This window comes from Arachis stenosperma, chromosome 5 (genome assembly GCF_014773155.1).
Source record: "Arachis stenosperma cultivar V10309 chromosome 5, arast.V10309.gnm1.PFL2, whole genome shotgun sequence".
NCBI lineage: Eukaryota > Viridiplantae > Streptophyta > Magnoliopsida > Fabales > Fabaceae > Arachis > Arachis stenosperma.
In genome coordinates this window covers 141,135,555-141,163,113 of record NC_080381.1, presented here as the reverse complement: position 1 = coordinate 141,163,113, position 27,559 = coordinate 141,135,555, and the positions used below count along the sequence as shown (strand labels likewise).

The window sequence follows — 27,559 nt, the reverse complement described above, 5'->3', positions numbered from 1 at the left end:
CTAATATGCAAAGTAAGAATATATTTTATGACTAGTTTAAAAAATTTTACTAAAATTGATTAAAAGATAATTTTATATATTTTTATATATGAAATACATAAAGAATTTAAAAAAATATTATTATTCTCTTAAAATATGTCTTAAAAACACAAGTTATTTAACTAATAATAATCCTAAACTGTTGTTCACTCCCTATTTTAAAAATTGGTTGATAGTTTTAAAAAATGAATTCTTAATGATATAGATTTACACGCTTACAAAAACAAGTTGATAAAAGTATTTTGAACCAAATATGGTATAGAGATGTGGAGTGTAAAAATAAAGGGAGGAGCGACAGTAGACATTAGACAATTGGCAAAAGCTTTATGAAGAGGATTACTCAGCTTTGAATAAATGGATAAGGACGACTTTAATTGGAATTCAATTTCACTTTTCTTTTTATTTTCTTTTTTTGTTTCCTTCCCCCTCTGACGTTTCCATGCAACATAACACACCCCCTCACCCTCTTCATCCGCTTATAAATTCACCATCACTCACTCTGCTCTCTCTCCATTCAAATACTTACCAGTCCTTCCCCATTCTCCTTTCTTTCTTTCTCTTCTACATTTCTCGCCATGAGCTCCTCAAACAAGAGCAGCATTAAGAATGGTGACACCCATAACTCCCTTCAGCTGGAATCGGGGTCACGAGAACAGCCAAGTCCAATCTGGAAGCTGGTGGCGGTGGCCTCCATCGCTGCTGGAATCCAGTTTGGCTGGGCTCTACAACTTTCCCTCCTAACACCTTATAGCCAGCTTCTCGGAGTACCTCACCAATGGTCTTCTTTCATCTGGCTTTGTGGCCCCATTTCTGGCATGATTGTCCAGCCAATAGTGGGTTACTACAGCGACAGATGTACATCCAAACTCGGCCGCCGTCGACCTTTTATCCTTGCAGGCGCGGCTGCTGTCGCCATAGCTGTTTTTCTCATTGGCTTTGCCGCCGACATTGGCCACGCCTTTGGGGACAATCTGACCAAGAAAACCCGTCCACGCGCGGTAGCCATTTTTGTGATCGGGTTCTGGATCTTGGATGTGGCGAACAACATGCTCCAAGGCCCCTGTCGAGCGTTTCTTGGTGACCTTGCCGCGGGAGACGAACGGAAAACGAGATTGGCAAATGCGTTCTTTTCATTCTTTATGGCGGTAGGAAGCGTACTGGGTTACGGCGCGGGTTCCATTGACAGCCTCCACAAAGTGTTCCCATTCACGCAAACAAAAGCGTGTGATGTGTTCTGCGCAGACCTGAAAAGCTGCTTCTTCTTCTCGATCATCTTGCTGCTGGTGTTAACGGGTGTGGCTCTGTTCTATGTGAAGGACAAACAAGTATTACGTGAGAAATCACGTATGGGAGAAGAGGAAGATGAGAGGTCCGTAGTGGTTGCATGCTTCGGAGAAATGTTAGGGGCACTGAAGGGGCTGAAGAAGCCAATGTTATTATTGATGGCAGTTACAGCAATAAACTGGTCGGCGTGGTTCTCATACTTTCTTTACAATACTGATTGGATGGGTAAAGAGGTATACGGTGGGAAAGTTGGGGATCAAGCGTATAAAGACGGTGTCCAGAAGGGTGCTTTGGGTCTTTTGATAAACTCAGTGGTTTTGGGTGTTATGTCTTTGGGTGTGGAGCCCATTGGACGTGCAGTTGGTGGCGCCAAGAACCTATGGGGAATTGTCAATTTAATCCTTGCCGCTGGTTTGGCCATGACTGTTTATATCAGTAAGGTAGCTATGCATGAGCGCCATCTTAACCCCCGCTATATTGGTCATCCCTCCACCGGTGTTCAAGCTGGAGCCTTGTCTTTCTTTGCCGTTCTCGGCATCCCTCTTGCGGTAATTATAATTCATTATTATTGAGAATAATACAAATTGCATGCTATATTTATTAGGATATATTCTTGTTTTAAATGATTATTTATTTTATTTCATTTCTTACTTTAATCCATATTAATTAATGATATTTTTGTTTGAATTTCAGATAACATTTAGTATTCCATTTGCATTAGCATCTATCTACTCAAGTGAATCGGGTGCAGGACAAGGTATCACACTATAATTCAGTAAAAAAAATAAAATAAAATAAAATTTGTTTATAGATAAACCATAAGCATTAGGCAATATATAAGTCACTAAAATTCTTTATAGAAGAGGTTAAAAACCAATTATTTTGTAGTCAAAACCACCTTATTCATATGGGAAATTGCAGAGAAAAAGAATTGACCCGTTTTTTTTTGTGTTAAAAATGTTCAGGTTTATCTCTGGGAGTTCTCAATCTTGCAATTGTGATTCCACAGGTCAGAATATATTTATGAGACATATAATATATATATATATATATATATATATATATATATATATATATATATATATATATATATATATTATAATTGGAGCAAGTGTATCATATATTGTCTATTTGAAGATATTTTTAATATTCATAAAAGTTAATTTTTTTATTTGAAATAATTAAATTAGCTAACAAGATTTACATATGTACGATATATACAGATGATAGTGGCATCAATCAGCGGACCATGGGACAAATTATTTGGAGGTGGTAATTTGCCGGCATTTGTAGCAGGTGCGGTGGCGGCTGCCGTGAGTAGCATAATGGCAATTTTTATGTTGCCGTCTACGAAGCAATCAGAAGCGGCTAAAGCTGCACTTCCCATGGGTGGTTTCCATTAGGTTGCAATATTTTTGTGAAGATCAGAAGGGAGCATTTAATTTTCAAGGTTCCCTTCTGTTTTTCCTTTTTTGGGGTGGAAGCCATACTTTTTACTGTAATTTTAGATTGCCTTTGGTGCTTTAATTGATTAATTAGGGATTGTGCTTGTTGTAATAATGTAGATAACGCTGTTCTTGCAAGAGTTGTGTTATGTTCATCGCTTGTTTTTGGTCTTTTTTCGGTTCTAATAATGCACCTTATTACCATGTTCTTCTATCCTCTTCTTCGTAATCCTCTTTTTTTGTGTACATTTATGATTAAATAAATTTTATATCTATTTATGAACAAGTATCAATTTTCAAGATTTTTCAGTAATACAATTCTCCTTTTCAGGTCTTAACAATAATTTTTATTAATTCAGTTGCGAAAAAATTAATGGCAATTCAATTACAAAATTCACATTTCATCATTTTCCCTATTTTAACATTTGACTATTTGGCCACACAAAATTCTAAGAGTAGTTGGCAACTTTTTTATGCCTAAAATAGGGAAAGGCAATTAAATTCATCCCAATCTGTTTATGTGTGAAATATTTTGATAGGATTAACATTTGACTAAAATCAAAGTAGTAAGTTTTGGTAATTGTAAAATTTTTGTTTTACGAGATTTTCCGTATTAATATGAATATATTTTGACAAAAATGGCATAAATTTCCTTTTATAACCAAAGAGTGATAAACGGGGTGTGATGACTGATGAGGTTATGAAGTCAAATAATAAAAGCTTTAAAGGTTAACGCGTTTTCTTTATTAGCTAACAAGTAATAACTTACTATATGTGTAAATACTAAATAGTAAGTCACCAAAAAAAAAATCGCCAAAAAAAATGTGTATATAGTAGATTAAAGCGCATGCCAGTCAATAAATTTATATTAAAATTTTTGGAGTCCTGTCACGTAATTACTGAGGTCTACAATAGTAATTCAGTTACAAGTTACAAGTTACAAGGGCAGTTATGACTATCGCTATATAATTATCCAATATTCACTGTGGCTAAATATTGGATCGGGTAGGTATGGTGACTGTTAATTTAGCATTTTATAATTATAAGTAGGATCGAATTAGTGAAAACTCAGTTTAAGGGGAATTGAGATATTTTAAATTTTAAATTTTTATTTTAATGAGTAAAATGTTATTTTTTATTTTTAATTAATTTTTTTTAATTTTTTTTTTAGTATCAGTGTCTTATCTATAAAATAAATAATAAGAGATTATACTTTATTTTCTAAAATAAAATTTAAAATTTAAAAAATTCAAATCTGTTGAAGAGGGATCATCAATTGTGAAGTGACTTCAGAGATAATTATAAGAATAATTATTTTCATTTTTCAGCACCATGCTTTTTTTTTCCCCTTTTACATGCATTTTAGTGCCATGCTTAGCTGACTAATATATGCTAGTTTGACTCTCTTTTGTATATCTAACATTTCGGAATTTTATTCTCCCTGATTTTATTATTTAATTTTCTGGATTTCATTTTTATCCATAATCATGTTTCAAAAGTGATTATCAATTATCTCACGGATTGAAGCCCATTAACTGAGAAATAGTATTATTCTTTGTATATATATACCTTCCTTGTATAGTATATCTTCAAAGTATATTTAAAAAAAAATCACTTCTTATTAATTACTTTTAATATTAAAAATAAAAATATAAAAAAGAAATATATACAAAAGATAGCACATATAGCATTAATCCATCTAATTTTATTAGCATTCACATGTTGTGTGAGTTCTTTGCCTCTTATCTGCCATTGTATATATATCTATATCTCTCTGGCTTGTTCTACATATGGTTGAACTTTATTCATACAACACAAGTACATATTAAAGAGAATCATGAGTATCTTGTTCCATGCTGACCCCTTACTTTTGCTTTCATTATTGTTCCTACAAAAATATACATAGTATTTTATTTTATATGATTGAAAATCCGCATTTACGTGAGTTAACACAGGAAGGGTAGTCATAAATCATAATCTTATCTTTATATGTAACCACTGTAGAATCACATCTTAGTTTTTCTAATTGCAGCTAGAAAATTTACATTTTTGTTTTAAGATATAATTCCATATCTTGTAAGAAGAACCTTTAATTTTTTTTTTCATGTAGATGTATTGAAGTTTGATGCTGCAGACTTGTGGTCATTAAGCTCGGCAACTTTTCTGCATGTGATAGTAAATATTTTTAGGATGTTCTCGTCCTCATCTTTTCCTTTTGCTTTTTCTTTTTTTAATCCAAATTAGGGGCACGGGCGTTTGAGAGGGAAATTAGATGCGAACAAGTCTCATTCAGTGTACATGAATTTTATTTTTGTTTATTTTATTTTGGTCCTGCATCCGGTGTTCATGGTAAATTATGAAATTATATATGTATCCACTAAAAGAAAAGCAGGGTATAATAAGCCCACAGTAGAAACATGAGTTAGGTATATGGGCTTTCTTTGGAGAGCGAATAATAATAAATGGGCATTCTTTAGAGAAAAAACAAGGTGCTGCATATAATCTTCTAACTCCATGGCCCGTTAAAAAAAGGCTAGAATCTTCTACTCTTTTTGTAAATATCAAGCAATTGTCAATAGAGAGTACAAACATACAAATGCAATTTTCCGATGAATTCTTTGATTTCTTAGTTAAGAAATATAGTGGACAACTAAAATTTTGTTGTGATATTTAATTTTTTTTGTGTTATATCATCACTAATAAAATTTAAAATTTAAAATCATTTTAGTACAGTTGATCTTATTAACTAACGGTTTAATTATTTTATTGGTTTTTATAGTTTTACGAAATTTTTAATTAGGTTTCTGTATTTTTTTCTTTTAATTAAGTTTTTGTACCAAATTTTTTTTTAATTGGGTCTTTACACTTTTTTTTATTTAGATCCCTGCACTAATTTTTTTTAGTTAGATCTCTATAAAATTAAGTCAATTACTATCAACAGGGACCTTATTGAAAAAAAAAGTTGATACAGGGACCCAATTAAAAGCAAAAAAAATATAGGAATCTAATTGAAAATTTTGTAAAACTATAGAGACATACAAAGTAATTAAACCTTAACTAAATTGTAATATTTGGCCACGGATTTGTTACTCACACTTTTATGTGAAAGTATCCTTAACCACCATAAAAATATTTACAAATAGAACTCCATTTTTTTGTTTAAAAAAAAACTAATAATTAAAATTTGCCTCTCTCTTTTTTACTTTTTACACGTTCTCCTTCTCTTTATCAAAATTCAAAGAGATGAATCAGTTGTTTCAACTAGGATTTATCATTCATTTTTCACCCTTCCTCTATATGAGACAATCCTATTTCGCATTGCTCATTCTCCCTTCTCTTTTTACATTTTGTCGCTTTGTTCTTCTTTCTCACTACTAACTCCGAAGATTGCCATAAAAAAAGCAATAAAACTAAAAGTAAAATAGAACTTAAGTAGTATGCAGGGATAGAAACGAAGCACAACAACACAGAAAAACTGAAAAGTGTGGTGCAAAAGTGGTAGAAGGAGTGGTAGCAGTACTGAGTGCAAGTAGCGACATGACGGTAGTAGCTGTAGGAATGGGAAAAAATATAAACATTAGTTGAAAAAATTCTAACAAAGGCAGCTGACTCATCTCTTTGAAATTTTTATTAAAAGAGAAAGAAAATGTGTAAAAATTAAGAAACACAGAAGCAAATTTTAATTATTGGTTTTTTCAAAATAAAAAAATAGAATTTAATTTATAAATATTTTTATGTGGGTTAACCTTACTCTCACATAAAAATAGGAGTAAAAAATCTATAATCATAATATTTTGTTATATGGAATATGATCATAATAAAAAAGAAAAAATAAAATAAATATTATTTACAAAATTAACCATTTTAAATTTGAAGATAATTCCGTTACACGATCTATCTTAATTTATGCTTTAATTTTATAGAAAAGATTTTGATAAGACAAATGACGTATTTGATATAAGGAATAAAGTCGGAATAAGACAAATATGATATTTAAAATAATAATAAAATATTGGGAAGGAATAAAAGTTTCTTAAAAACATTAAGAGAAACAAGAATATTCAACAAAGTGAAGAAACTACTAAGACAAAGAAAGCATAAAAGTTTGATTTATGTATGCACTTTGTTTTCTCATCCCCGTGAATCTAGCGGAATGTTTATCTCTATAAAAGTTTGATTAATAATTAATTTGACGTTGCAACGAACGGATACAAAGTTTCTTTATTATCCAAAAATGGAATATGAACAATTCAGTATTGCTCCGATTTCGGGTCATATATGATTGATGAGGAAGACATGGCCAGACTAGTTCAAGGCTAGGCATTGAAAAACGTGGCATAAGTGTTACCATATTAAGAATTAAGATAATCATTACGCTATCCTGGATAAGCGGTTAACAACCATGACTTTGAGATGTGCTTGGAGTTATCCATGCATGCATAAACTATAAATTAAAGCACTTCTCATTCGTTCTCAATAAGCTAAGCAACATCTCCGAATCCTCCTTTGATTTAATTTTAAACTAATTAATCCATTTTTCGCTTCAAAAGAAAACCAAGAAACGAAGGCAAAACAAGGGACGTCTTTCTAAAATGGAGTCCCCAACAAAGAGCTCACTTCAGCTAGAGACAGCTACAACGACGAATATCACACCCATTTTGAAGATTATTTCAGTTGCATCCGTTGCAGCTGGCATTCAGTTTGGGTGGGCCCTACAACTCTCCCTCCTCACACCATACGTCCAACTGTTGGGGGTCCCACACGTGTGGGCCTCCTTCATTTGGCTGTGTGGGCCCATCTCCGGGATGGTAGTCCAGCCCATTGTGGGATACTACAGTGATCGTTGCAACTCAAGACTCGGTCGCCGTAAACCTTTTATCATCACTGGAGCCCTGTCTGTCATCATCGCCGTCTTCCTCATCGGATACGCTGCTGACCTCGGTCACTCCTTCGGCGACGACATTACGAAGAAAACCCGCCCTCGAGCTGTTGCCTTATTCGTCATCGGTTTTTGGGTGCTAGATGTGGCCAACAACATGCTACAAGGGCCTTGCCGCGCCTTCTTAGGCGACCTGTCTGCCGGAGACGAAGGCAAGATCCGAATGGCCAATGCCTTCTTCTCCTTCTTCATGGCGATAGGTAACATCCTCGGCTACGCGGCAGGTTCATATGAAAACCTACACAAAGCTTTTCCGTTCTCGAACACGGAGGCATGTGAAAAGTTCTGCGCTAACCTCAAGAGCTGCTTCTTCATCTCCATCCTTCTCCTCCTTACCCTGACCGGCCTCGCCATGTTCTTCGTTGAAGACGTTCCCCTCTCAGAGGCCAAGAAAAATGAGGACATTGAAGGCACTGAGGACTCTTCTCGTTCGGCAGGATGCTTTGGAGAAATCGTTGGGGCGTTGAAGGAGCTGAAGAAGCCAATGTGGATCTTGATGCTTGTAACAGCCATCAACTGGATCGGTTGGTTCCCATTCTTCTTGTTCAACACCGACTGGATGGGAAAGGAGGTGTACGGAGGTAATGTGGGTGACGAGGCCTACGACAAGGGTGTCCGCGCTGGATCGTTGGGTTTGATGATAAACGCCATCGTTTTGGCAGTTATGTCATTGGGAGTTGAACCGGCTAGCAAAATCATGGGTGGAGCAAAGAACCTTTGGGGTATTGTTAACTTCATCCTTTCCGGTGGTTTGCTTTCTACTATTTACATCACCAAGGTCTCTGAGTTTGACCGCCATCGTGCCGGCCATTATGTTCCTCCAGCTACCGGCGTAAGGGTTGGTGCCATGACATTCTTCGCCGTCATTGGTATTCCACTTGCGGTAATCATCGATCCTACTTTCTCCTTTCATTAATTTCGCAACTTCCTTTTTGCTTATGCGGTGGTCTGTTTTTGTTTTCAGATAAATTTCAGCGTTCCGTTCGCTCTAGCATCAGTCTACTCAGCCACCAGTGGAGCAGGCCAAGGCTTGTCTCTTGGGGTTCTCAATCTTGCCATTGTGATCCCACAGGTTTGTATATGCATTATTTTAATTTAATTAATTGGGGTTATGGAATTAATTTAATAAGGTATGTATTGACTCAAATTTATATTATATAAAATGTGTATGTAGATGATAGTGTCAACGGTGAGTGGACAAGTGGATGCTTGGTTTGGCGGTGGAAACTTGCCTGCATTTGTGATGGGTGCGATAGCGGCTGCTGTGAGTGGTGCAATGGCAATTGTCATGCTTCCGTCCATAAAGAAATCTGATGCGGCCAAAGCTTCTATGGTCGTTGGTGGTGGACACTGATCGTAATATAGTAGGAAATTCATTATAAGGGACCCTATTTTTTGTATAACACTTTGCATAAGATACAGAACGTTCATCATAAAGTACAGAACGTTCATACTAAGATGATTATGTGAGTGTTATCCATTTTGTTTTTATGTATATCAAAATATGTATCACTATCGATTTTAGTGATTATTTTTGATGTAAAAATAATATTTTTAAAAACAAAAAGGTCCAGTTTTATTGTTTTTATTTTTATTTTTTAAATTTGATGCAACTTTTTTTCATGTGGTAAAAAATATTTTTATAGAAATTAGACGTGAACAAGTCTCATTTAGTGTACATAAATTTTATTTTTGTTTATTTTATTTTATTTTTTTTTTCGGTTTAGAAAGGGTTCAAAGGCCCAAAACAAAGGAAACTACATTCTAGTGGTTCTTTGGGGCCAAGAGACCCCAATAGAATTACCTAGCAAATAATGACCGAGACTCATAGGCAGAGAGTTTCAGTATTTAATATTATAGTCCTGTTCAAGACTATTTGTTTACCAAAAGAAGCTGGAGGCTTAGGCTTCAAAAGACTGTATTTGATTATTTTATTTTAGTCCTGCATCTAGTGTATAAGTGTAATGGTAAAATATGTATCCACTAAAAGAACAAAACGAGTTTAAACCCATAGTGGAAACATGAGTTAGGTACATGGGCTTTCTTTAGAGCACGAATAATAATAAATGGGCTTTTTATAGGGCAAAAATATGGTACATGGCTTTCCTGGATTCGATCATGTACCTCCATGGCCCACTTAAAAAGACTAATACATCCTACATTTTTCTCTCAAAACCCAAAAAAAAAAAAAAATCAACCATCCGTCAATAGAGAGTACTAACTACTAAGTACTAACATACAAACCAAATTGGGTTAGTCTAGTAGTTAGCTCACTAGTCCGCTTAAGCAAGTGTCGGGGGTTTGAATCCCGCCTTGTGCATGCAGTAACTCATTGGCCAGCGGCAAACCCTTAATTGGAGTTCAGTACCGCAGCGGATTAGTCCTTGACCTGTCGGGTTGGAGGATACCGTGGAAAACAAAAAAAAAAAGTACTAACATACAAATAAAATTTTGCGATATTTAATTTATTTGTGTTATATATGGCTAATAAAATTTAAAATCTAAAAATATTTTAATACAGTTGATCTTATAAACTAAATTTGTAACATTTTGCTATGCAGAATATGATCATAACGGAAGGGGGAGAATAAAATAAATATCACTCATAAAATTAACTATTTTTAGTTTGAAGATAGTTCTGAGAGGCATTTTATCTTGAATTTATGCTTTGATTCTGCAGATAAGATTAGTATTTGATATAGGGAATCAAATTGGAGAAAGACAAATATTATGTCCAAAATAATAATAAAATATTGTGAAGGAATAGAAGTTTCTTCAAAACATTAAGAGGAACAAGAATATTCAACAAATTACTAAGAAAAACAAAGCATAAATGTTTGATTTATATATGTCACTTTGTTTTCTCAGCCCCGTGTATCTAGTATGAAAGGTTTATCTATACAAGGCTTATAATAATATATTATATTGGCACCCCCTGTTTGATTAATACTTAATTTGACGTTGCAACGTACGGATACAAAGTTTTTTCATTATCTTTCTTAATTAAGAAAAATGCTTCATATATATAATGTGTGAGATTTTATATCTATTGATTCACATCCTGTCTATTAATATACTCTTATGTCTAAATTTCATTTAATAGTTAAATATAGAAAATAGATAAAGTTATTGACACAGATCAAATTATGAAAATTTTTTAAATATAATATCGATATTTTAATAATTTTAATTGTTGATTTTAATTATAAAAAATATATAATATATATTAATTAAAATTAATTGTTAAAATAATTAAAACAATGATATTTTAGATAAATTTAAATTTTTTTTCCAAATATTATATTGCAGTCATTGCTGTAGCTAGCATATATATACTTCTCTAATGATGGAACATACAAAGTAATGTATGTTTTTTATTTATTGATTAATTAGAATATAGTACCAACTGTTTAGAAAGCTAATGGCAGGAATCCTAAAACCAGGAAGATCCCCGTTCCCTATAAATATAGGTACAGTTCATGATGATTACCCCCAAAAAGCTGCCACATAATGATATGCTTAATGAAAATAATAACAGCTATTATTATGCTCAATTCAAATTAAAATAGTATATAAATTAAATAGTTGTTTCTTATATATATAGGGTGCAGACAAAGTAACGTCTAGGTGCTCATGTCCCAATTACGTATAAAAATAAATTAATTAAAGGTATTTACTCCACACAAGAAATAAATAAAAAAAACATAGCCAAGATTTCACGGATCGTGTCATGTGGAGGTGCAAGGCCACAAGATTTTATTTCGTTCACTGTTTGTTGCAAAATGTTATAACACACGCACAGATATATACTTTTTAAAATTATTGGATATTATTATTAACGATATATAAAAGCTTGTTTTTGAAGAGCTCGCTGGTTGCACACGCGTTTATTTTATTCACCTAAACAGATTTTGTAGACTTGAAAAAGCAAGACACGGATCAAATCTTCCACACACTAAATACAAAGATCAAATCTATTATGTTTATATATATTATCGCAAAAGGAATCATGATTGCATTGCTACTATATTATTATAATGATTAAATTAGGAGTGGAATAATATATAAAGAAAAAAAGTTAGTAATAAGAGAAGGAAAGGAAAAAGTAGAGTGATTTGAATATGATAATAATGGATGTAAGGAGTGAGTGACATGATTGGAATATAGAAGAGACAAGAGATGGAAGTGGAATCAGATATGAGTATTCAGTGTTCACCCCGTCCACATATTTTTTTGTGAGAAGAGCACGCAAAGGGTATGGTCACGCAAAGTGAATAATTTTGGAAGAGTCTTCTTGTTCTTCTTTCTTCACACTTTGATACGATGGAGGAAGTGAAATAAAGAATCCTCACGTGGGGTTGCATTCTCTGACACCCACATTCATCATCGTCTTTTCCATTCTACTCTACTCTACTCCCCCCTGGCCCTCAATCATAAATTGCATTCGTTTTTTTAAGTTAGGAATGAAACTCAAATTTAAAAATTTTAGATGAATATAAAGAGATTATATGTTATTTAATTTGAATTAGAATAAATATCTAATTTGATCTCTGAAAATTACTTAAAAAGGATTATGAGATTTTTTATTAAAAAAATACCAATCCCGATTCTTAATTTTTTTTAATTGATTAGTCTTTGTACAAAAAAAAAACATTAACTTTTTTTAGCACAAAAATTAATCAGTTCCATAAAAATAAAGTTCAAAAATCAAATTGAATATTTTTTTTATTAAAGACTTCGTTGTTTTTTAAGATAAAATTTTTTTTTCTTTGAACTATAATTAGTTGATAAATTATTTTTAATTTTTAATTAAAAATATATACATATAAAATTTCAGCATCACAGTTTTATATATGTATATGAAATTTTAGTCTAAATTTTTGCTAATACTTTTCCATCTATATGTAAGCTTCAAGTAATTATTATTATTATTATTATTATTATTATTATTATTATTATTATTATTATTATTAATGTTGCAAAGAGAAAAAAAAAAAAAGGGGGAAAAGAAGATGGAGAGAAATAATTAAGATGAAGGAAATGATTTTGGATGTTGTGTTTGGTGTGGGATATTGGATAGGGACCTCACGTGGATATGTCTGACACTAACCCATCTTTTTTCTATCTTTCCCTCATCACTTTCTTTTCCCGTCTTTCCCGTTCTTTTTTCTAAAATAATTCACTACTTATTTTTTCCATACTTTGACTTATAATTAATTAAATTAATAACTAAAAATACTTGAAAAAAATAACAAATTTTATTGACTAAAGATAATATTAAGCTACTTAATTATTGAATATCATATTTTTTAAGATTATATATCATATCTAATTAAGCTACTTAATGAATTACGTAGTATCTCGATAAATATATCTTTTTCTTATTTTCTTTCCTCCTTCTTTTAACCCTTATTTTCATTCATCGACCACAGAAGACAGAAAGAGATTTCTTGCTTTTGGGTTTAGGTTTTCATAGTCATGCAGAATATATATGGGTCTCATTTTAGGATAAATCACAGAAAATACATTTAAATTATTTTAATATTGATAAAAATATTTTAATTTTTTATTAATAAAAATATTTATAAATAATTTAAAAACATCTCAAAAATATCTAGTTATGATTAGAGACTTATTATATTCATAAAAGAAAAATAACTGACTTAATTATTAATATTAAAATCTCACTTATCATATAAAAAGTTTCGTTTGCTATATCATTTTTTTCGATTAAAGTAAAACGTTTTAGATCATAAATATGTATTTTTGTCATATTTTAAAAAAATTTAAGAATATTTTTATTAAAAATGATTTTGTCAATAATAAAATTTATTAATGACAAAATAATTTAGATACATTTTAAGTGATGATGATTTTTCTGAGTTCTGAATTTATTGTTGTTGTTTCTACTTCTGCTTTTGTTTTATTTTTGTTTCTGTTCTGTTTTAATTTTTGGGTTCAGCTTTGTTTTTGGTTGATTTGGGGAAGAAGGGGAGAGGTATTTTCATCTGAATAATGATTTTAAAACAAATTAAAATCTTTAAAACCATTTTATAACAAAAAAAAAGGTCGAAAACAAAATAAATTTTCGACCTCTACGTTAGGGATTAAAATCGTACTTTATTCCTAATTTATATATTTTGGTAGATGCTTTCTCGCTCCCTTAGGTTACTTTACTAGCTAGATATACATAATACATAAGCAGCCATATGTCAGGCTTAGATTGCATGAGGCAGCATATAATTGTGTCCTATTTAATATAATTAAGTCGAGCACGCATATTATAATTATGTCCTTGTAGTAGTTTAGTTTAACAAGTTAATTATGTATATGTCCACCATTAGTAGGACAAACCAAGAGTTTAATATAATTAGTACTTTTTTTCATGTTTGAAGTGACGTTATGAGATGCTTATTCATTCACTGCTATATATTCACGACGACTGTTTCAAACATCAACTCCAACGTAACATCTATATTTCCCAAAAGAAATTTCATATAAGGAAATTAAAACATTCTTATATTAGATCATTGGATATGATTAATCGTATTTTCTGTCAAATCCATTCTTATGATGAATTTATATGCCACATGCCTTAATCAATGAATGTAGTAATGGATAAAACAAATAATCAGATGATGATGATGATGATTTAATTGGTTTTCCAAAGATTATTGAATTGTTGTGTGATAGTGGTAGGGACGAATGAATTTATGTATATTATATTGGTGTTTGGTGATGCAATCAAGGCGGCCTATATTCACATTGGGAGATGCTTTCAGGAAAACATCAAAACCAATTCTGTCCCTACAATCATATTCCAAGTTTTACCACCAAAATAATTAGAATTGATCAAGCTCAATTAAGCATTATTTAACAATATTAAAATAAGGATGATCCTAGTCTAGTTCACACTTGGGAGTACCCATTTGTCGTGGCATATGATATGACTAGTTAATTAATAGCTTGAATTAAGGTGAATTAATATGTATATATCCTTGCAGAGGATCCCTATGTAAATGAGGGAATATATTCTAACAAGGCCAACAACCTTGTAAGAGGCATTCAATTCTGCCAATTAGCAAACACTTTGAGAACAATAGGGGATCCTAGCTAGTTTCTTCGTTTCCAAAAAAAAAAAGAAGTCTAATCATATTAATTACTTAACATGGATGGCATTGACTTATGTATATTTAGTACGTTTTGAAATGAATTAGCCAAGTTCAATGTATGTATTCACTTGAGATTACCATAGTTATAGGCCAAAATATGGCAAGTTGCAGGCTCTAAAGGAAGTGGTGGAGAAAATTAGGAATATAATAGAATATACTAGTAGTATATATAGAAGATGAAGAAGATATAATTAAAAGAAAGAGTGTAGTATAGAGACAAATAATTATTGCTAAGGACGGTACGTTTGATTCCCCCATTTGACACTGCAGTCTGTTGTCGAATGCATGTGGCATTTTGCAAGCCATCTCAACTACCAACGAAAGTAATACCCCCCAAAACACCACCTTTCCCTTCCCCTTCATCATCATTTTAATATTATAATAAAAGAATTATTTATATAATATGTACAATGAGTTATATGAGTTACAAAATGGACATCATCCATAATATTCAGAATAATCATCTGGATATTAAGGATAATGAACATCTCATGTCATAAAACCATTCATTTCAAAAGCTTAAGTTGATTTTAGAGTTCACCAAAAATTAAACTGTTTGACCTTTCAGATCTAAAACTCTAATACCATGTCATGATATTACTCATCTCAAAGGTTTATGTTAATAGGAAAAAGTAACACTAATGGATATATCTCTAATACTCTCTAAACCTCTATTGTACACATTATACAAATATTTCATTGTCTCCTTATAATTTTTTTTATAATAAAAGAAGTGTTAGGGATAACAATTTTTGTTATTTATAGCTATTAATAATATTTTTAATAATATAAAATTTCATTCAATAATATAAAATTACTCATTTTTTTTCCTGATTATATACTAACCAGAATTTAATAAAGTTGTTACTCCCTGAAATTTTCCTTATAATAATAATGAAAACTTCAATGTGTGTGTTTTCCAAGATACCCCCTACAGATACACATGTTAATCTCTCCGTCTTATTATTGCAAACAAAATCTCTCATGTAGCAAATATCTACCTTTATTTCTACCTTGGTTTCTTCTCTCTATATATAAATAGGAGCAATGCTAGGGGGCCAGCAATTTTTGTAATTGTTAGCCATCAACTAACCATCAATGATGATTTGATGGTGTGAGATTGGTGTGAAATTTCATCCAATGGCTCACATTCCTCTGCTGGTTACATGCTGACCAAAATTCAATAAAACTGCTGGTCCCCTAGACTTTTCCTATAAATAGAGCATGTGATGAAACATGAAAGGAATTTTTGTGAGTAGTGAGTAGTATTCTTTCTTACACTTTAATTATGGAAGACTACTCAGAGGAAGATTATGAGTTCCTCAACCTTAGCCTTTCAGTTACTACTCCTTCTTCTAGGGAAACCAAAATCACGAAGAAAAAAAAGAAGAACTATGAAGCCAAGATCTTGAGGCTCCTCCAAGTCAGGGAAAACATGCTAAGACAAGATCACCATAACCACCATCACCACCTCCAAAGAAGAAAAGCAGGCACCAACAACAACAACAATCTCATCCACTTGCTCCTCACAACGGCCACCGCCATTGACGAAGACAGCAACAACATTGCTTCATCTCTTGACAATCTCACAGATCTGTACCAAGCAGTTTCCCTAACAGGTGATTCAGTTGAGCGTGTTGTGGCGTATTTCGCCGATGGCCTCGCCGCGAGGCTCCTCACAAAGAAATCTCCATTCTATGACATGCTCATGGAGGAGCCAACATGTGAAGAAGAGTTTCTTGCATTCACAGATCTCTATAGAGTCTCACCTTACTACCAATTCGCTCATTTCACTGCAAACCAAGCAATCTTAGAAGCCTTTGAAGAAGAAGAAGACAGGAACAACCGTTCAATCCATGTCATTGACTTTGACGTCTCCTACGGATTCCAATGGCCTTCTCTAATCCAATCACTCTCAGAGAAAGCTTCAAGCGGAAACCGCATCTCTCTAAGGATCACCGGATTCGGCACCACTCTGAAGGAGCTTCAAGAAACGGAATCCAGATTGGTGAGCTTCTCCAAAGGCTTCGGTAACCTTGTGTTTGAGTTTCAAGGGTTGTTGAGAGGGTCGAGGATCACGAATCTGAGGAAGAAGAAGAACGAGAGTGTTGCAGTGAACCTTGTTTCATACCTCAACAGTGCGAGTAACAGCAGTTTGTTGATGAATTTCTCTGACACATTGGGATTCGTTCGGTCTCTCAGGCCTTCGGTTGTGGTGTTGGTGAAGCAAGAAGGTAGCAGAAGCATTAGAACGTTCTTGTCTCGGTTCACAGAGTCATTGCATTACTTTGCCGCCATGTTTGATTCCCTTGATGATTGTCTTCCGCTCGAGAGCGCAGAGAGGTTGAGGATTGAGAAGAAGCTTCTCGGAAAAGAGATCAAGAGCATGCTGAACTGTGACATGGAGATGGACGGCGTGGATTGTCCCAAGTATGAGAGGATGGAAGCGTGGAAAGCCAGAATGGAGAATCATGGTTTTGTTGCCATGAAGATGAGCTCCAAATCTCTCATGCAAGCTAAGCTTCTTCTCAAGATGAGGACTCATTATTACTATTCTCCACCACTTCAATTTGATGATGATGCCGCCGGCGCCGGCGGTGGTTTCAGGATTTCTGAAAGGGACCAGGGTAGAGCCATTTCTTTGGGGTGGCAGAATAGGTTTCTTCTCACTGTGTCCGCATGGCAATTACCACTTTCATAATCATAATATTCTATTCTATATATCTTCTTATGTCCTAATTAACTTCCTTAATTAATCCTAACTTAAATATATCGATATATAGTTCATCATTTTGGTAAACAACTTTAACTTTTATCTACATTTCTAAGTAATTATCAAGGACATATAATATAAATAAATAATTGTTGTGTCTTTTAGTATGAACTATGAAGAACCCTAGCTAATAATTCTCTCTTTGTTTTTCATATATTTAGTTGAAAAAGAAATTAAGATTCCTAGCTAACTATTTAGGTGTTGTTTTACTAGTGATAACTGATGATAAGATACTAATGAAAAGACATCGCAAGTAGTGATGTATATGTTCATGATGATATGAAAATTTGGTTGATTCAAATTTTAAATCGTAGGAAAAATAAAAGGTATGTGAGGATGAAGACAAAAGAAATGAAATACTAAGACAAGAAAAGATATGAAACTAAATAGTGGGCAGCTATGATGTGATGTTATAAGAGAAGAAATGGATCAAATTTCTTAAAAAAATAGTAACATGAGAATTAATTATTTTGATCGTGCAAAAGGCTAGTTAATTCTTTTTGTTTGCCAATGTTAAACAAGAATTTTCTTTCAAGTAGAGTCAAAGATGCCTTTAGAATTGACCTCATCTACTTGTGCATATGTGTTTTATACCATGGATATTGGATATCATTAGCTACCAATTATGTTACTATATTAAGTGGGTTTGAATCACTGTAATTTCGTGGAACCTTTGGGAAAAATAAATAGCAGATCCGCATTGGTCAATACTTATGCACATATATGTAACACATTATTCATTTATTTTGCAAAGAAGATAAAAGAATAGTGGCCGGATAATTGGTTATCTAGCATGATTATGCTTTTAAATGTGCAATATAGAAAATAATGGTATTAGAAAATTTTCAAGCATATCTCAACAAGACAACAACTGTATTATGCACTGTGAAATAAAATATTTTAGAATTAGCATTATTATATTATATATTATATAATTCATCTTTTGTTTAAAAAATCATTGTAAGACTTCATAAACATCTCTTGTTTGGGTCCATGATAGAGCATTTTTTTTATATTTTTTTCATGTTTCGGTTACCAAAATTTATATTGGGCCCAATCCAGTTACGGGCCCACAATGAGAAGCTTGAGAATGTTGGGGAGTTTGGCGAAAATTCAGTAGAAGGGTCTCAGACTCTCAGTTGCGGTTGTTGCTGTTGTTGATTCTAATTTTTATAGTTTCAAATTGTAATGCAGATTCAACGATTTCCCAAATAGCTTTGAAGTGTACCTAAGTATTTTTTCAATTTAGTACTTGAGTTTAACTAAGAAAAAAGTTAACAAAACAAATTTACTTTTAAAGATTGTCCATGTGGTATCCACTGATTGCCTAAAAAACAAAACATTCAGAGTAACAATTTCTTAGAATGTGTATCCACTGAAGCTGAGTCCTGCGCTATCTTTGACAACATGTGTTTCAAATCAATAGAGAGTACAAACATACAAATAAAATTTTGCGACCGACTAATCCTTAATCCGTTGGACTGAAAAATGCCATGAATAATAAAAAAAATTTGTGCAATATTTAGTTTCTTTTTGCTATATCATAACTAATAAAATTTAAAATCTAAATTACCAAAAAAAAAATTTAAAATCTAAAATAATTTTTAATACGGTTAATTTTATCAACTAAATTGTAACATTCTCAGCCCAAATAGTCTTAGACTGCATGATCTGGCAAAGAAGAGTATTCTGGAAGAAACTAAATGTTCCCAAAATTCAGAGAGCCTGTTTAGTGCCAACATCTATCCTGTTTCTGCTGCAAAAGGCATTGATGTCAGTAATGATGGACGAATATTTGACAAGCACCTCAACCATATCGTAAGTAGACATAAGGAAAATAATCCATTTATGCTTATTATGATTGATTCAAAAATTTTATTTTAGTGAATGCTTACATTAACAGGATATGGTTGTTGGTCTTGGGATTGAAGCTCATTCTGCTTCACAATTCTCAGTATAGGAAATGCTGCTCAACAGTTTTGTATATTACATATATTATAGTAATTATGTAGTTTTGGTAATCAAATTCAAATGAGTCGATTCAAGTCGAATGTTCTTGCGATTTTATTTTACTTTTTTAAACACCAATCTTAGTTATTTGTTTTTAAGGTACATATCACAGATCTATTGTTATTAATCACAAATCAATTCATGGTATAGACATTTCTTTATCCTCCAAATTTCTCATTAGAAAAATTGATCTTCCAAGCACAGGGTAAGAAATGAAGTGTTTGAACACATCGGTGTCATTGCTTCGAAAAGGATCTTGCTGCTAATGAAATTCTTTATGTTTTGTAACAAAGAAAAGGATCTTCACAAAAATCTTTGTCAACAAAATGCAAGTACAAAGATAATTAAAGCTATTTCACAAGTAAATTTTATTCCTATCACAATGAAGTACAAAAGAGAGATATTAACTAAACCAACAATAGTACAAATAGTCAAACCACATTATCAGAGCTTGATACTTCTCCAGATTTGAAAGATCCAGGGATGAGAAAAGAGAAAGAACCTTCCGAGCCATCATCAAATTGAGGTTGAGTGAATTCATTAAAGCCACCAAAGTTAGCTTCAAAGTTCAATGGAGAGAAACAAGTAATAGGATCATCAATGTTTCCTTTTACATCCATGACATTTTGAACTCCATTTTCAGTTGAAGGATTTAATCCAGAACTGAAGCTCATAACTTCTGCTTTGCTATTATCTTGGTCTGGAAGGCCTGTTGTTCTTTTATTGTCTTCCATGGGAATGGCTGGTGTATGGCCTTGGAAAAGAGCAATATGTCCAAAAAGCTTGTCCTTCCTTGAAAATGTTGTGCCACATGAACACAGCCATTTATCCTTGCCACAGTGCTTTTCATGAGTTTTAAGATCCGCCATCACTGAAAACTTCTTTATGTGGCATCTGCTGCAAGTGTAATTCTTGTCACAGTGTGTTCTTTTGTAATGATTTTTGACACACAATATTGTCTTCAGAGGTTGAAATTTTTTGTGATCCTTGTTACGCTTGCAGCCAGCATAGGGGCAAGAATACCTCTTGATAAGCTTAGGTTGTGACTCAGATTCTTTCTGAGGTTTTGCAAGAGCAGCTGCAGTTTTGTACTCATCACCATGGCCTCGCATGTGCATTCGGAGATTTGCATCTCTCTTGAATCCCTTTCCACAAATTGTGCAGAAATGTGTATGTGGGGCAAGGATTTCTTCTTTTTCTAATTGTAAAATCTCATAGGAACCAGGCAGGAGGTTTTCTCCATCATCAGCATCTTCCTCATCCTTCAATTCATGTTCTTCCACATTGTACTTTTGCTCCAGATCACAATTATTTGGTAGACCATTCTTCAGTGAGCTCTCAGATAATTTATCTGCCCCATTATTTTGTAGTTGAACACTACTTTGGCCTGAGCCGGACGCAAAAGGAACCATAATCCCCTGAAGCTGGCAAAGCTGTTGAACCAATGGACTGGTACTTGTAAGGGTATGTCTGGCAGAAGGGAGAAGACTACCTGCAGAAGAGATCAACTGAACAATAATTGATGTAAGATCAGCAGTAATGAGCTGTTGTTCCTGAGTTAACAGTTCATTAGGCTGTCCGAAAGTTTGGCCATTTTTACTAACAATCAAGCACACTAACTCCTGAAGTTGATGAACCTTTTTTTCCAAGAAGGAAAGATTATTTAACATCACACTGGCATCCCAATTTTGGAGTATACTGGTTTGAGATGAGTCACTTGGTGGACAGTTTTCTTGATCAGCAATCTTAATGACATTCTTGGAAAGTAGAGACTGCATTTGAGAGGGTTGGTTAAAATCTTTGAAAGGTGCTTCTACCCTTTTCCCATAATCTGAAATTGAAGGATCAGAGGACAAGTTTGTCTGCAATCCATTTCCACAATTAGTTAAGGAAGACGGCTCTGTCCAGGTGTTAGTACAAAGGCTTTCTTTCCTATCCATTTTAAACTATATATCTCTGTAATCAAGATCCCTGTAAATAAAATGTAAAGGAAGTGATGAAGTAGTGCATCAAATATTTTAGATTGAGTAGCAAAGATCCAACCAGAAGCTACAAGCCTATGTCTAAGGTAAAGTTTGGGATGACTAAAAGGGAAGATCAATAAAAAACAAGTTAGAAATAGAATGATCTCCATTATCCAGTCCTAAGAAATTTACTATTCCACATAAATGTCCATAAGATTACAAAAATTGCATACCAATTGAAAATTGAAAGTACTAACAGTAATCAGTTCAAAGAAAGGAAAGTACTAGTAGTATTAATGACTAAAAGATCACCCTTCTTCAATTCTAGTGATCAACAAGTACCCAATATTTTTATACGGTAAAAGTGGCTTCAGATAAACACAAAATCAGATTTTTCTCCAAGAAACAAAATCTCGATTCAGAGAGAACCCATTAAAGTATACATAGGAAAAAAATCAGTAAAGGTACTTAACCAACAAAAGAAAGAAGGCATGCTTCTGAACAAGCTTAGAACATGGAAATAGTAGCAGAAATCCATAGAAAAAAATAAAAAATAAAAATCAGGCTAAGGATGAAAGCACTTACAGGTTCAAAACTCGATGGATGCTCTAAGTTCTAAGCTGAAAGCTCCATTTTTTATTTTACTATTTTAGAGAGAGAACCAGTTAAAGATAAACAAATAAATAAAACTATAAAAGAGAGCAAAAACAAAATTGAGAGGAAAAAAACATGGTAAACTAAAAAACAAAGTTTGCATTTAGTCAAACCCCCAATTATGACCCTTTATTTGTGGGTCAACTTATCCATCATCAATCACATCCGTTTATGGATTGGGTGTATTTTAATGGGAGTGGATCTCTCTAATAAAAAAAAAATTAGATAGTGTCAAGTATTTAATTTAATATTTTATTATTTTTTTATATTTGTTTTTAATTTCACTTATAAAAGTAAATGTGAAAAATTACATTTTATTCTCTCAAGTGTTAAAAAAAATAGAAAGAGTCCATTTTTTATTTTAATCTACTCTTTTATATAATGTGATATTTTAATCTATAACGACTTTTTTCTTTTTGGTACGGATCTATAACGATTTACTTATATATAAAAATATATCTTATTTTTTATTATTATAATAGTAAAGTAAAATGAAAATTACATTGATGTGTTAAAGAAAGTTAAAATATCACATATAAATAGATTACACAATCTTATGTGATGATTTTTACTTATAGACAGTTAATAATATATACTTAAATAATTTTAAATTAGAAATTTTAGTATTTAATAAATTTTGATCTTTATATAAGAAGATTAATTTGTCTAATGATATTTTTTGAAATCTAATAATCTTAAAATTGAGTTTGTTAAAAATTTATTTGTTTATCAAACATATTTTAATAATTTTATTAAACAAATATAAAACCAATTTATCTAAAGAAAAATATCTTTAAAGGCCAATGTGAATATATCCTAAAAGATCCATTGCTTTGTTTGTCCCATACAACTTGGATGATTTTCTTACATTTTCACCGAAAGAGCAGAGATTCTTCTGCACGTTTTTTTCTATATTTCCTTATTAGTTCATCTACTTATATTTAATGGAAAGGACAATCAAAAATCAAGTGGGTTTACCTTTGTCCATTATTAAGGTTTACTTTAATTTTATCTAAATCTTTTTTTTTTAAGCGTTAGAAAAATGAATACATGTTAAATTAAATTATTTACTAAATTGCAATTATAAAGCCAAATATTTCTTTGTATTATTACTTTAGAGGACTTTTAAGTTATTTTGGATTGTCCCCTCTTCTAAGCATAGTCTCCCATGCATAACTATTATATTACGAGCTTATATGATTGGCTATTCATATTCCTTTATATATAAATTAAAAAAAAAAAGTAAACTGAAAAACATGTAATACCCACTGAAAATTGAAATGTCTTGACTCTTCAATGAATCATGTTTACTGTTTAGTGTTGTCTAAATAATAGCCTCCAATTCTTCCCTATTACTTGAATATTGTTCATTGATATGGTGGTAATGGATCAATCTTGTGCAAGACAATGTGACTCAATCTTTCTCCACTGAAGTTTAGCTGGCCCTTTGCTAACTTAACACAGCTTTGATCTCATTTGCATAGATTGGAGTCCCTCTAACTATGCAACATTAAATTTTTGGCATGTCAATTCTTCTGCAAAACATAGGTGTCACATTAAATTATTAATAAAATCTTATATATGTCTCAGTAATTTTATTATGTTATATCTACTAGCGCGAAAGTGAATAGTATTAATACTACTATAAACCAATTCTTTGGCCCAGAGTAAGAAAAAATATGAATCTGAAAGTAGATATTCTGAAGCACATATCTGCAAAGATTCAGCGGTTGAGTTGGTTATTGTGAGTTACTCTTTACTTCTTTTCAAATATTTCAAAAGGTGGATGGTGCAATTTTATGATTGTTTGTGTTTTGTCAACTAACCACTCTTCCAAAAGATGAACATTTACATCTCTGTAACAAAACGTGATCTTTGGTCGTCAAAAAGGATGAAAGTGAGGATGTTTGAAGATAGGAGGAGAGGATGTATATGCATGAATTATCCTTATCATTCAAACTAAGAAAGCAACATTCCTATGTGAACAAAAGATTTAGAAGGAAACAGCAGTGGCACCTTTTCAAGGCAAGAACTTGATAGTTTCGGCCTAAGTAATCGGCATACTTTGTGAGGGCATCTTGTGCATATGGTTTGCCCACAGTCCTTATTGCAGCTGCACTTAATAAATTTTCCAATGATGCATGCTTCTTAACAAGTTTCACAGCAGTCTTTCGACCAAAACTAGGGACCACGTGTTGGATACCAGGAACACCATCTACTTCATCACCTACAATACATCCTACAAAGCGAGAGCACACATTAATAACAATATTAGACATAATGACAGTAAGATTTATCACCAGTTACAAGAACTTCACATATTGTCAATGAATATATATGTCAAACATACAAACGATGGCTAGGTGTATGTTGTACTCACTAAGACTCAGATCAGATTGGGGGTCACAATTATACTGATCTTTATAGTGCTTCAGAGTGTAGAAGGACCACCTTCTTAACTCTGGCAATGCCATAACTATTTACACATCTTCAGAGATGAGCTGCTTGAAATCCTTATCAGGGGAGGCTATCATCACTCAAAATCCTTTATCGAGAACTTGTCCCGCAAGTGTCGCCACAACATCATCGGCCATCGACTTTTATAATCTGCATGCTTTCATCTTGACTAATGAATAATGTGATTGAATCAAAGTAAAGTAAATAATGAAACACTTAAGGCATATATAGACACAAAGCATATTGTTCATGAGAATAAAAACTCACAGGCACATTGCATTTTCAAAAAACATCGCTGATAACTTGATAGGACTTGCCAACATATCCTTTTGAAAGTCTCTGAAGATGATAAGTGTCTCATGAACTTTGTTCTCTGTGCTTTATAACAAGGTAGTAACTGTCTACAATGCTCACTACCTCTTTCTCCATCAACAACCTGCTTAATCATGAGATAAATCTCAAAGGGTTGTCACAATTGGATTAACGAATTTTGTTCAAGTACTTTTAACATCATATACAAATATTGAAACAAACCACAACCAATTCAATTCAATGGGGCAACAGCAGAACCAAAATATAAGGCAGAAAGAGAATGGTACCGAGTCTTACAGCAATGACAGGTGTTAGAAACAAGAGACTGGAAAAAGGATTTGTATATTATTGAGTGTATTCAAGTTGTCTATTCAAGTTGTCTTGAATAATATAATATAGAAGGGTATTTATAGGTGTTAGAATCGAAAAAATAAAGACCTAATATTCTATAATAAATATTCAGATATGCTAAATAATACTAATTGATCCTAATTATATTCAGGGTCAGAGGAAAAGAGAGAGCCATCGAAGAAAAGAGTTCAAGCTGGGTTGCTTCCTTCGTAATAGAGTAGATTAACATCTAAAAAGAACACTCTTTTCTTCTTCTCCTTGTTGTGCCCACCAACTGTTTGATTCAATGAGTCTGAAGAATTAAGCTTCGTTTTCTTGGTAGTTAGTGCTGTGGCAGGCTTCTGAATTTTACGTGATACTACTGACAATGAAACTGTGGGATTGAATTTGCAGCTGCACCAAAAACAGGATTGAGCAAGGTAAGACCCACCCAGCAACCTTGTTTCAGGTGATCTCATGTTCGGAACAGACAACATATAGTAGTAGTAACCATTTCTTCCCACTCTCTCCCCAATGTTTTTACCGTTAGATGAATAGTTGAAAAAACCGTTTCGGAATTTATTTTTTAAACCGCCCTCTTAAACGACGTCGTTTGACGTTTTTAATTTGAAAAAAAAAAAAAAAAACCAGTTTGAAGCTACCCAGTACCCACCCCAATACCCCATTCTCATCTCTCTCTCTCTCACTCACTCTCGGCTCACCTTGGTTCACCGCCACCACACTCTCGCCGGATCCTCCGCGCCGTGTGCTCGCGTCTCGCCGCGCATCCCTCCGCCAGTGAGTGCTCGATTCTGCCAGGTCTTAAATTTTGCTCCTCGGCTCTAATGGATATAATTTCCCAATTACAAGAACAAGTTAATTTAATTGCACATCTTGCCTTCAATACCATTGGGACCTTGCAAAGGGATGCTCCTCCTAATCGGCTCTCCCCACATTACCCTGAACCACCTCCACATCCTACGGAGGATGGCTCAAACTTTTCTGAACAGCCCAAGCTGATGAGTGCTGGTTTGGTGAAGGCTGCTAAACAGGTCTGCACCATTTTAGCTAAAGCACAGGCTTCCTTACTTCTTGTTTTCTTGAAACGTTTTTGCTATCTTTTCTGCAGTTTGATGCATTGGTTGCGGCACTTCCAATATCCGAGGGAGGTGAAGAAGCACAGATTAAAAGGATTGCTGACCTACAGGTGTTGACCTAACTACTTTTTAGTCTCATATTTTTTTGTTGTTTGAATTTTATTTTAGGGTTTTTGCTGTGCTTAATAATGTAAAGCCTCATCTGAAGAGGGAATTAGTTGTTAGTTGTTACCTTGGGATTCTGCTTATATTTGTACTTCACATTACAGGCTGAGAATGATGCTATAGGCCAAGAACTACAGAAGCAACTCGAAGCTGCAGGTTATCTCCAATTTCAATCTTTTCATCCAAGTTTTCTGCTTAATTTCTATTCAGATCGTACTAACATGTAAATTTATGTTGATTACTAAGATATGGTTAGGAGAGATATCTCTAGCTAGTATAGTTGTTATCTAGAGGCCTTATCGAACAGCAACATTTTGGTCATACTCATATTTAGAAAAACTGTTTAATCTTTAATAGAAGTATCTAATAAGATGTTTGAATGGTTATCCATGTGTGTAATTTATATAACATAAGATTCTCCAAGTGCAACGATTTTGAATGATGAACTGGTTTCAAGCTACTTTAGCATTTTTTTTCTTGTTCTTTTGTTTATTCGGGTAAACTCACATTGCTCTATAATTTGATCAACGTTGTTAGCTAACATTCTTGCCTGCTTCTTGATTTCAGAGAAGGAATTAAATCAAGTTCAGGATTTGTTTAAACGAGCGTCAGATAACTGTTTGAATTTGAAGAAACCTGAATGAAGAAACTGGAATGGTTCCATTGACAGGGGAGATTGGCACTATGATAGCCAAAACTTTATCTCCAGTTTGACATGAATCATGATCTGCAGTCTAATTTTTTAGAAGCCTTTGTTAGGTTATTAGATTCTTCACCTGGACGAGGCTGTTGTAGCCACTCTATCAAATTGACATTTAATTATGTTGTGTTAGAACTTAGAAGTTGGTAATGTTAATATTATTATAGGAATTTGTTATCAGACATGTTACAAAATTATACCGATCTCCCCTCTCTCTC

At 33.0% G+C, this 27,559-nt stretch overlaps 6 protein-coding genes across 7 annotated transcripts; 4 read left to right on the top strand and 2 right to left on the bottom strand.

The window, feature by feature from the left end:
- Nucleotides 1-573: 573 nt before the first annotated feature.
- Nucleotides 574-2,956, top strand: LOC130979463 (sucrose transport protein SUC8-like). The gene is made up of 4 exons (XM_057902909.1): nucleotides 574-1,871; nucleotides 2,017-2,080; nucleotides 2,289-2,332; nucleotides 2,547-2,956. The coding sequence occupies exons 1-4, from the start codon at nucleotides 615-617 to the stop codon at nucleotides 2,724-2,726; spliced, it is 1,545 nt and encodes a 514-aa protein (XP_057758892.1). The 5' UTR covers nucleotides 574-614; the 3' UTR covers nucleotides 2,727-2,956.
- A 4,404-nt stretch (nucleotides 2,957-7,360) lies between these two features.
- On the top strand, nucleotides 7,361-9,061 carry LOC130982097 (sucrose transport protein SUC8-like). Its single transcript, XM_057905953.1, has 3 exons — nucleotides 7,361-8,590; nucleotides 8,672-8,779; nucleotides 8,882-9,061. Exons 1-3 carry the CDS (start codon nucleotides 7,361-7,363, stop codon nucleotides 9,059-9,061), a joined length of 1,518 nt encoding a protein of 505 aa, XP_057761936.1.
- A 6,832-nt stretch (nucleotides 9,062-15,893) lies between these two features.
- Nucleotides 15,894-17,645, top strand: LOC130982069 (GRAS family protein RAM1-like). Its single transcript, XM_057905921.1, has one exon. It carries the CDS (start codon nucleotides 16,168-16,170, stop codon nucleotides 17,578-17,580), a length of 1,413 nt encoding a protein of 470 aa, XP_057761904.1. The 5' UTR covers nucleotides 15,894-16,167; the 3' UTR covers nucleotides 17,581-17,645.
- A 2,361-nt stretch (nucleotides 17,646-20,006) lies between these two features.
- LOC130982503 (protein SENSITIVE TO PROTON RHIZOTOXICITY 1-like) lies at nucleotides 20,007-22,365 on the bottom strand. The gene is made up of 2 exons (XM_057906537.1): nucleotides 22,212-22,365; nucleotides 20,007-21,633 (listed from the first exon to the last, which is right to left on the bottom strand). Exon 2 carries the CDS (start codon nucleotides 21,600-21,602, stop codon nucleotides 20,094-20,096), a length of 1,509 nt encoding a protein of 502 aa, XP_057762520.1. The 5' UTR covers nucleotides 21,603-21,633; nucleotides 22,212-22,365; the 3' UTR covers nucleotides 20,007-20,093.
- Nucleotides 22,366-23,494: 1,129 nt separating this feature from the next.
- Nucleotides 23,495-25,913, bottom strand: LOC130982733 (uncharacterized). Of its 2 annotated transcripts, XM_057906809.1 has the most exons (5): nucleotides 25,337-25,913; nucleotides 25,005-25,173; nucleotides 24,661-24,887; nucleotides 24,297-24,519; nucleotides 23,495-23,815 (listed from the first exon to the last, which is right to left on the bottom strand). In XM_057906809.1, the coding sequence occupies exons 3-5, from the start codon at nucleotides 24,752-24,754 to the stop codon at nucleotides 23,791-23,793; spliced, it is 342 nt and encodes a 113-aa protein (XP_057762792.1). In that variant the 5' UTR covers nucleotides 24,755-24,887; nucleotides 25,005-25,173; nucleotides 25,337-25,913; the 3' UTR covers nucleotides 23,495-23,790. The 2 variants fall into 2 exon arrangements, with proteins under 2 accessions (XP_057762792.1, XP_057762791.1); XM_057906808.1 differs by having other exon boundaries at nucleotides 25,005-25,913.
- Nucleotides 25,914-26,047: 134 nt separating this feature from the next.
- Nucleotides 26,048-27,538, top strand: LOC130982573 (mediator of RNA polymerase II transcription subunit 21-like). Its single transcript, XM_057906609.1, has 4 exons — nucleotides 26,048-26,431; nucleotides 26,509-26,586; nucleotides 26,746-26,797; nucleotides 27,209-27,538. Exons 1-4 carry the CDS (start codon nucleotides 26,225-26,227, stop codon nucleotides 27,283-27,285), a joined length of 414 nt encoding a protein of 137 aa, XP_057762592.1. The 5' UTR covers nucleotides 26,048-26,224; the 3' UTR covers nucleotides 27,286-27,538.
- The last annotated feature ends 21 nt before the right edge of the window (nucleotides 27,539-27,559 follow it).

Bases quoted from the DNA above. Each gene is read 5' to 3' on its own strand.
- LOC130979463 (XM_057902909.1), top strand. From the start codon at position 615: ATGAGCTCCTCAAACAAGAGCAGCATTAAGAATGGTGACACCCATAAC. The intron at 1,872-2,016 runs GTAATTATAATT...TTTGAATTTCAG, and splicing joins TTCTCGGCATCCCTCTTGCG to ATAACATTTAGTATTCCATT. The intron at 2,333-2,546 runs GTCAGAATATAT...CGATATATACAG, and splicing joins TTGCAATTGTGATTCCACAG to ATGATAGTGGCATCAATCAG.
- LOC130982097 (XM_057905953.1), top strand. From the start codon at position 7,361: ATGGAGTCCCCAACAAAGAGCTCACTTCAGCTAGAGACAGCTACAACG. The intron at 8,591-8,671 runs GTAATCATCGAT...TTTTGTTTTCAG, and splicing joins TCATTGGTATTCCACTTGCG to ATAAATTTCAGCGTTCCGTT. The intron at 8,780-8,881 runs GTTTGTATATGC...ATGTGTATGTAG, and splicing joins TTGCCATTGTGATCCCACAG to ATGATAGTGTCAACGGTGAG.
- LOC130982069 (XM_057905921.1), top strand. From the start codon at position 16,168: ATGGAAGACTACTCAGAGGAAGATTATGAGTTCCTCAACCTTAGCCTT.
- LOC130982503 (XM_057906537.1), bottom strand. From the start codon at position 21,602: ATGGATAGGAAAGAAAGCCTTTGTACTAACACCTGGACAGAGCCGTCT.
- LOC130982733 (XM_057906808.1), bottom strand. From the start codon at position 24,754: ATGGCATTGCCAGAGTTAAGAAGGTGGTCCTTCTACACTCTGAAGCAC. The intron at 24,520-24,660 runs GTGAGTACAACA...CTCGCTTTGTAG, and splicing joins CCAATCTGATCTGAGTCTTA to GATGTATTGTAGGTGATGAA. The intron at 23,816-24,296 runs GTGCCACTGCTG...TATGTTTTGCAG, and splicing joins CAAGTTCTTGCCTTGAAAAG to AAGAATTGACATGCCAAAAA.
- LOC130982573 (XM_057906609.1), top strand. From the start codon at position 26,225: ATGGATATAATTTCCCAATTACAAGAACAAGTTAATTTAATTGCACAT. The intron at 26,432-26,508 runs GTCTGCACCATT...TCTTTTCTGCAG, and splicing joins TGGTGAAGGCTGCTAAACAG to TTTGATGCATTGGTTGCGGC. The intron at 26,798-27,208 runs GTTATCTCCAAT...TCTTGATTTCAG, and splicing joins GAAGCAACTCGAAGCTGCAG to AGAAGGAATTAAATCAAGTT.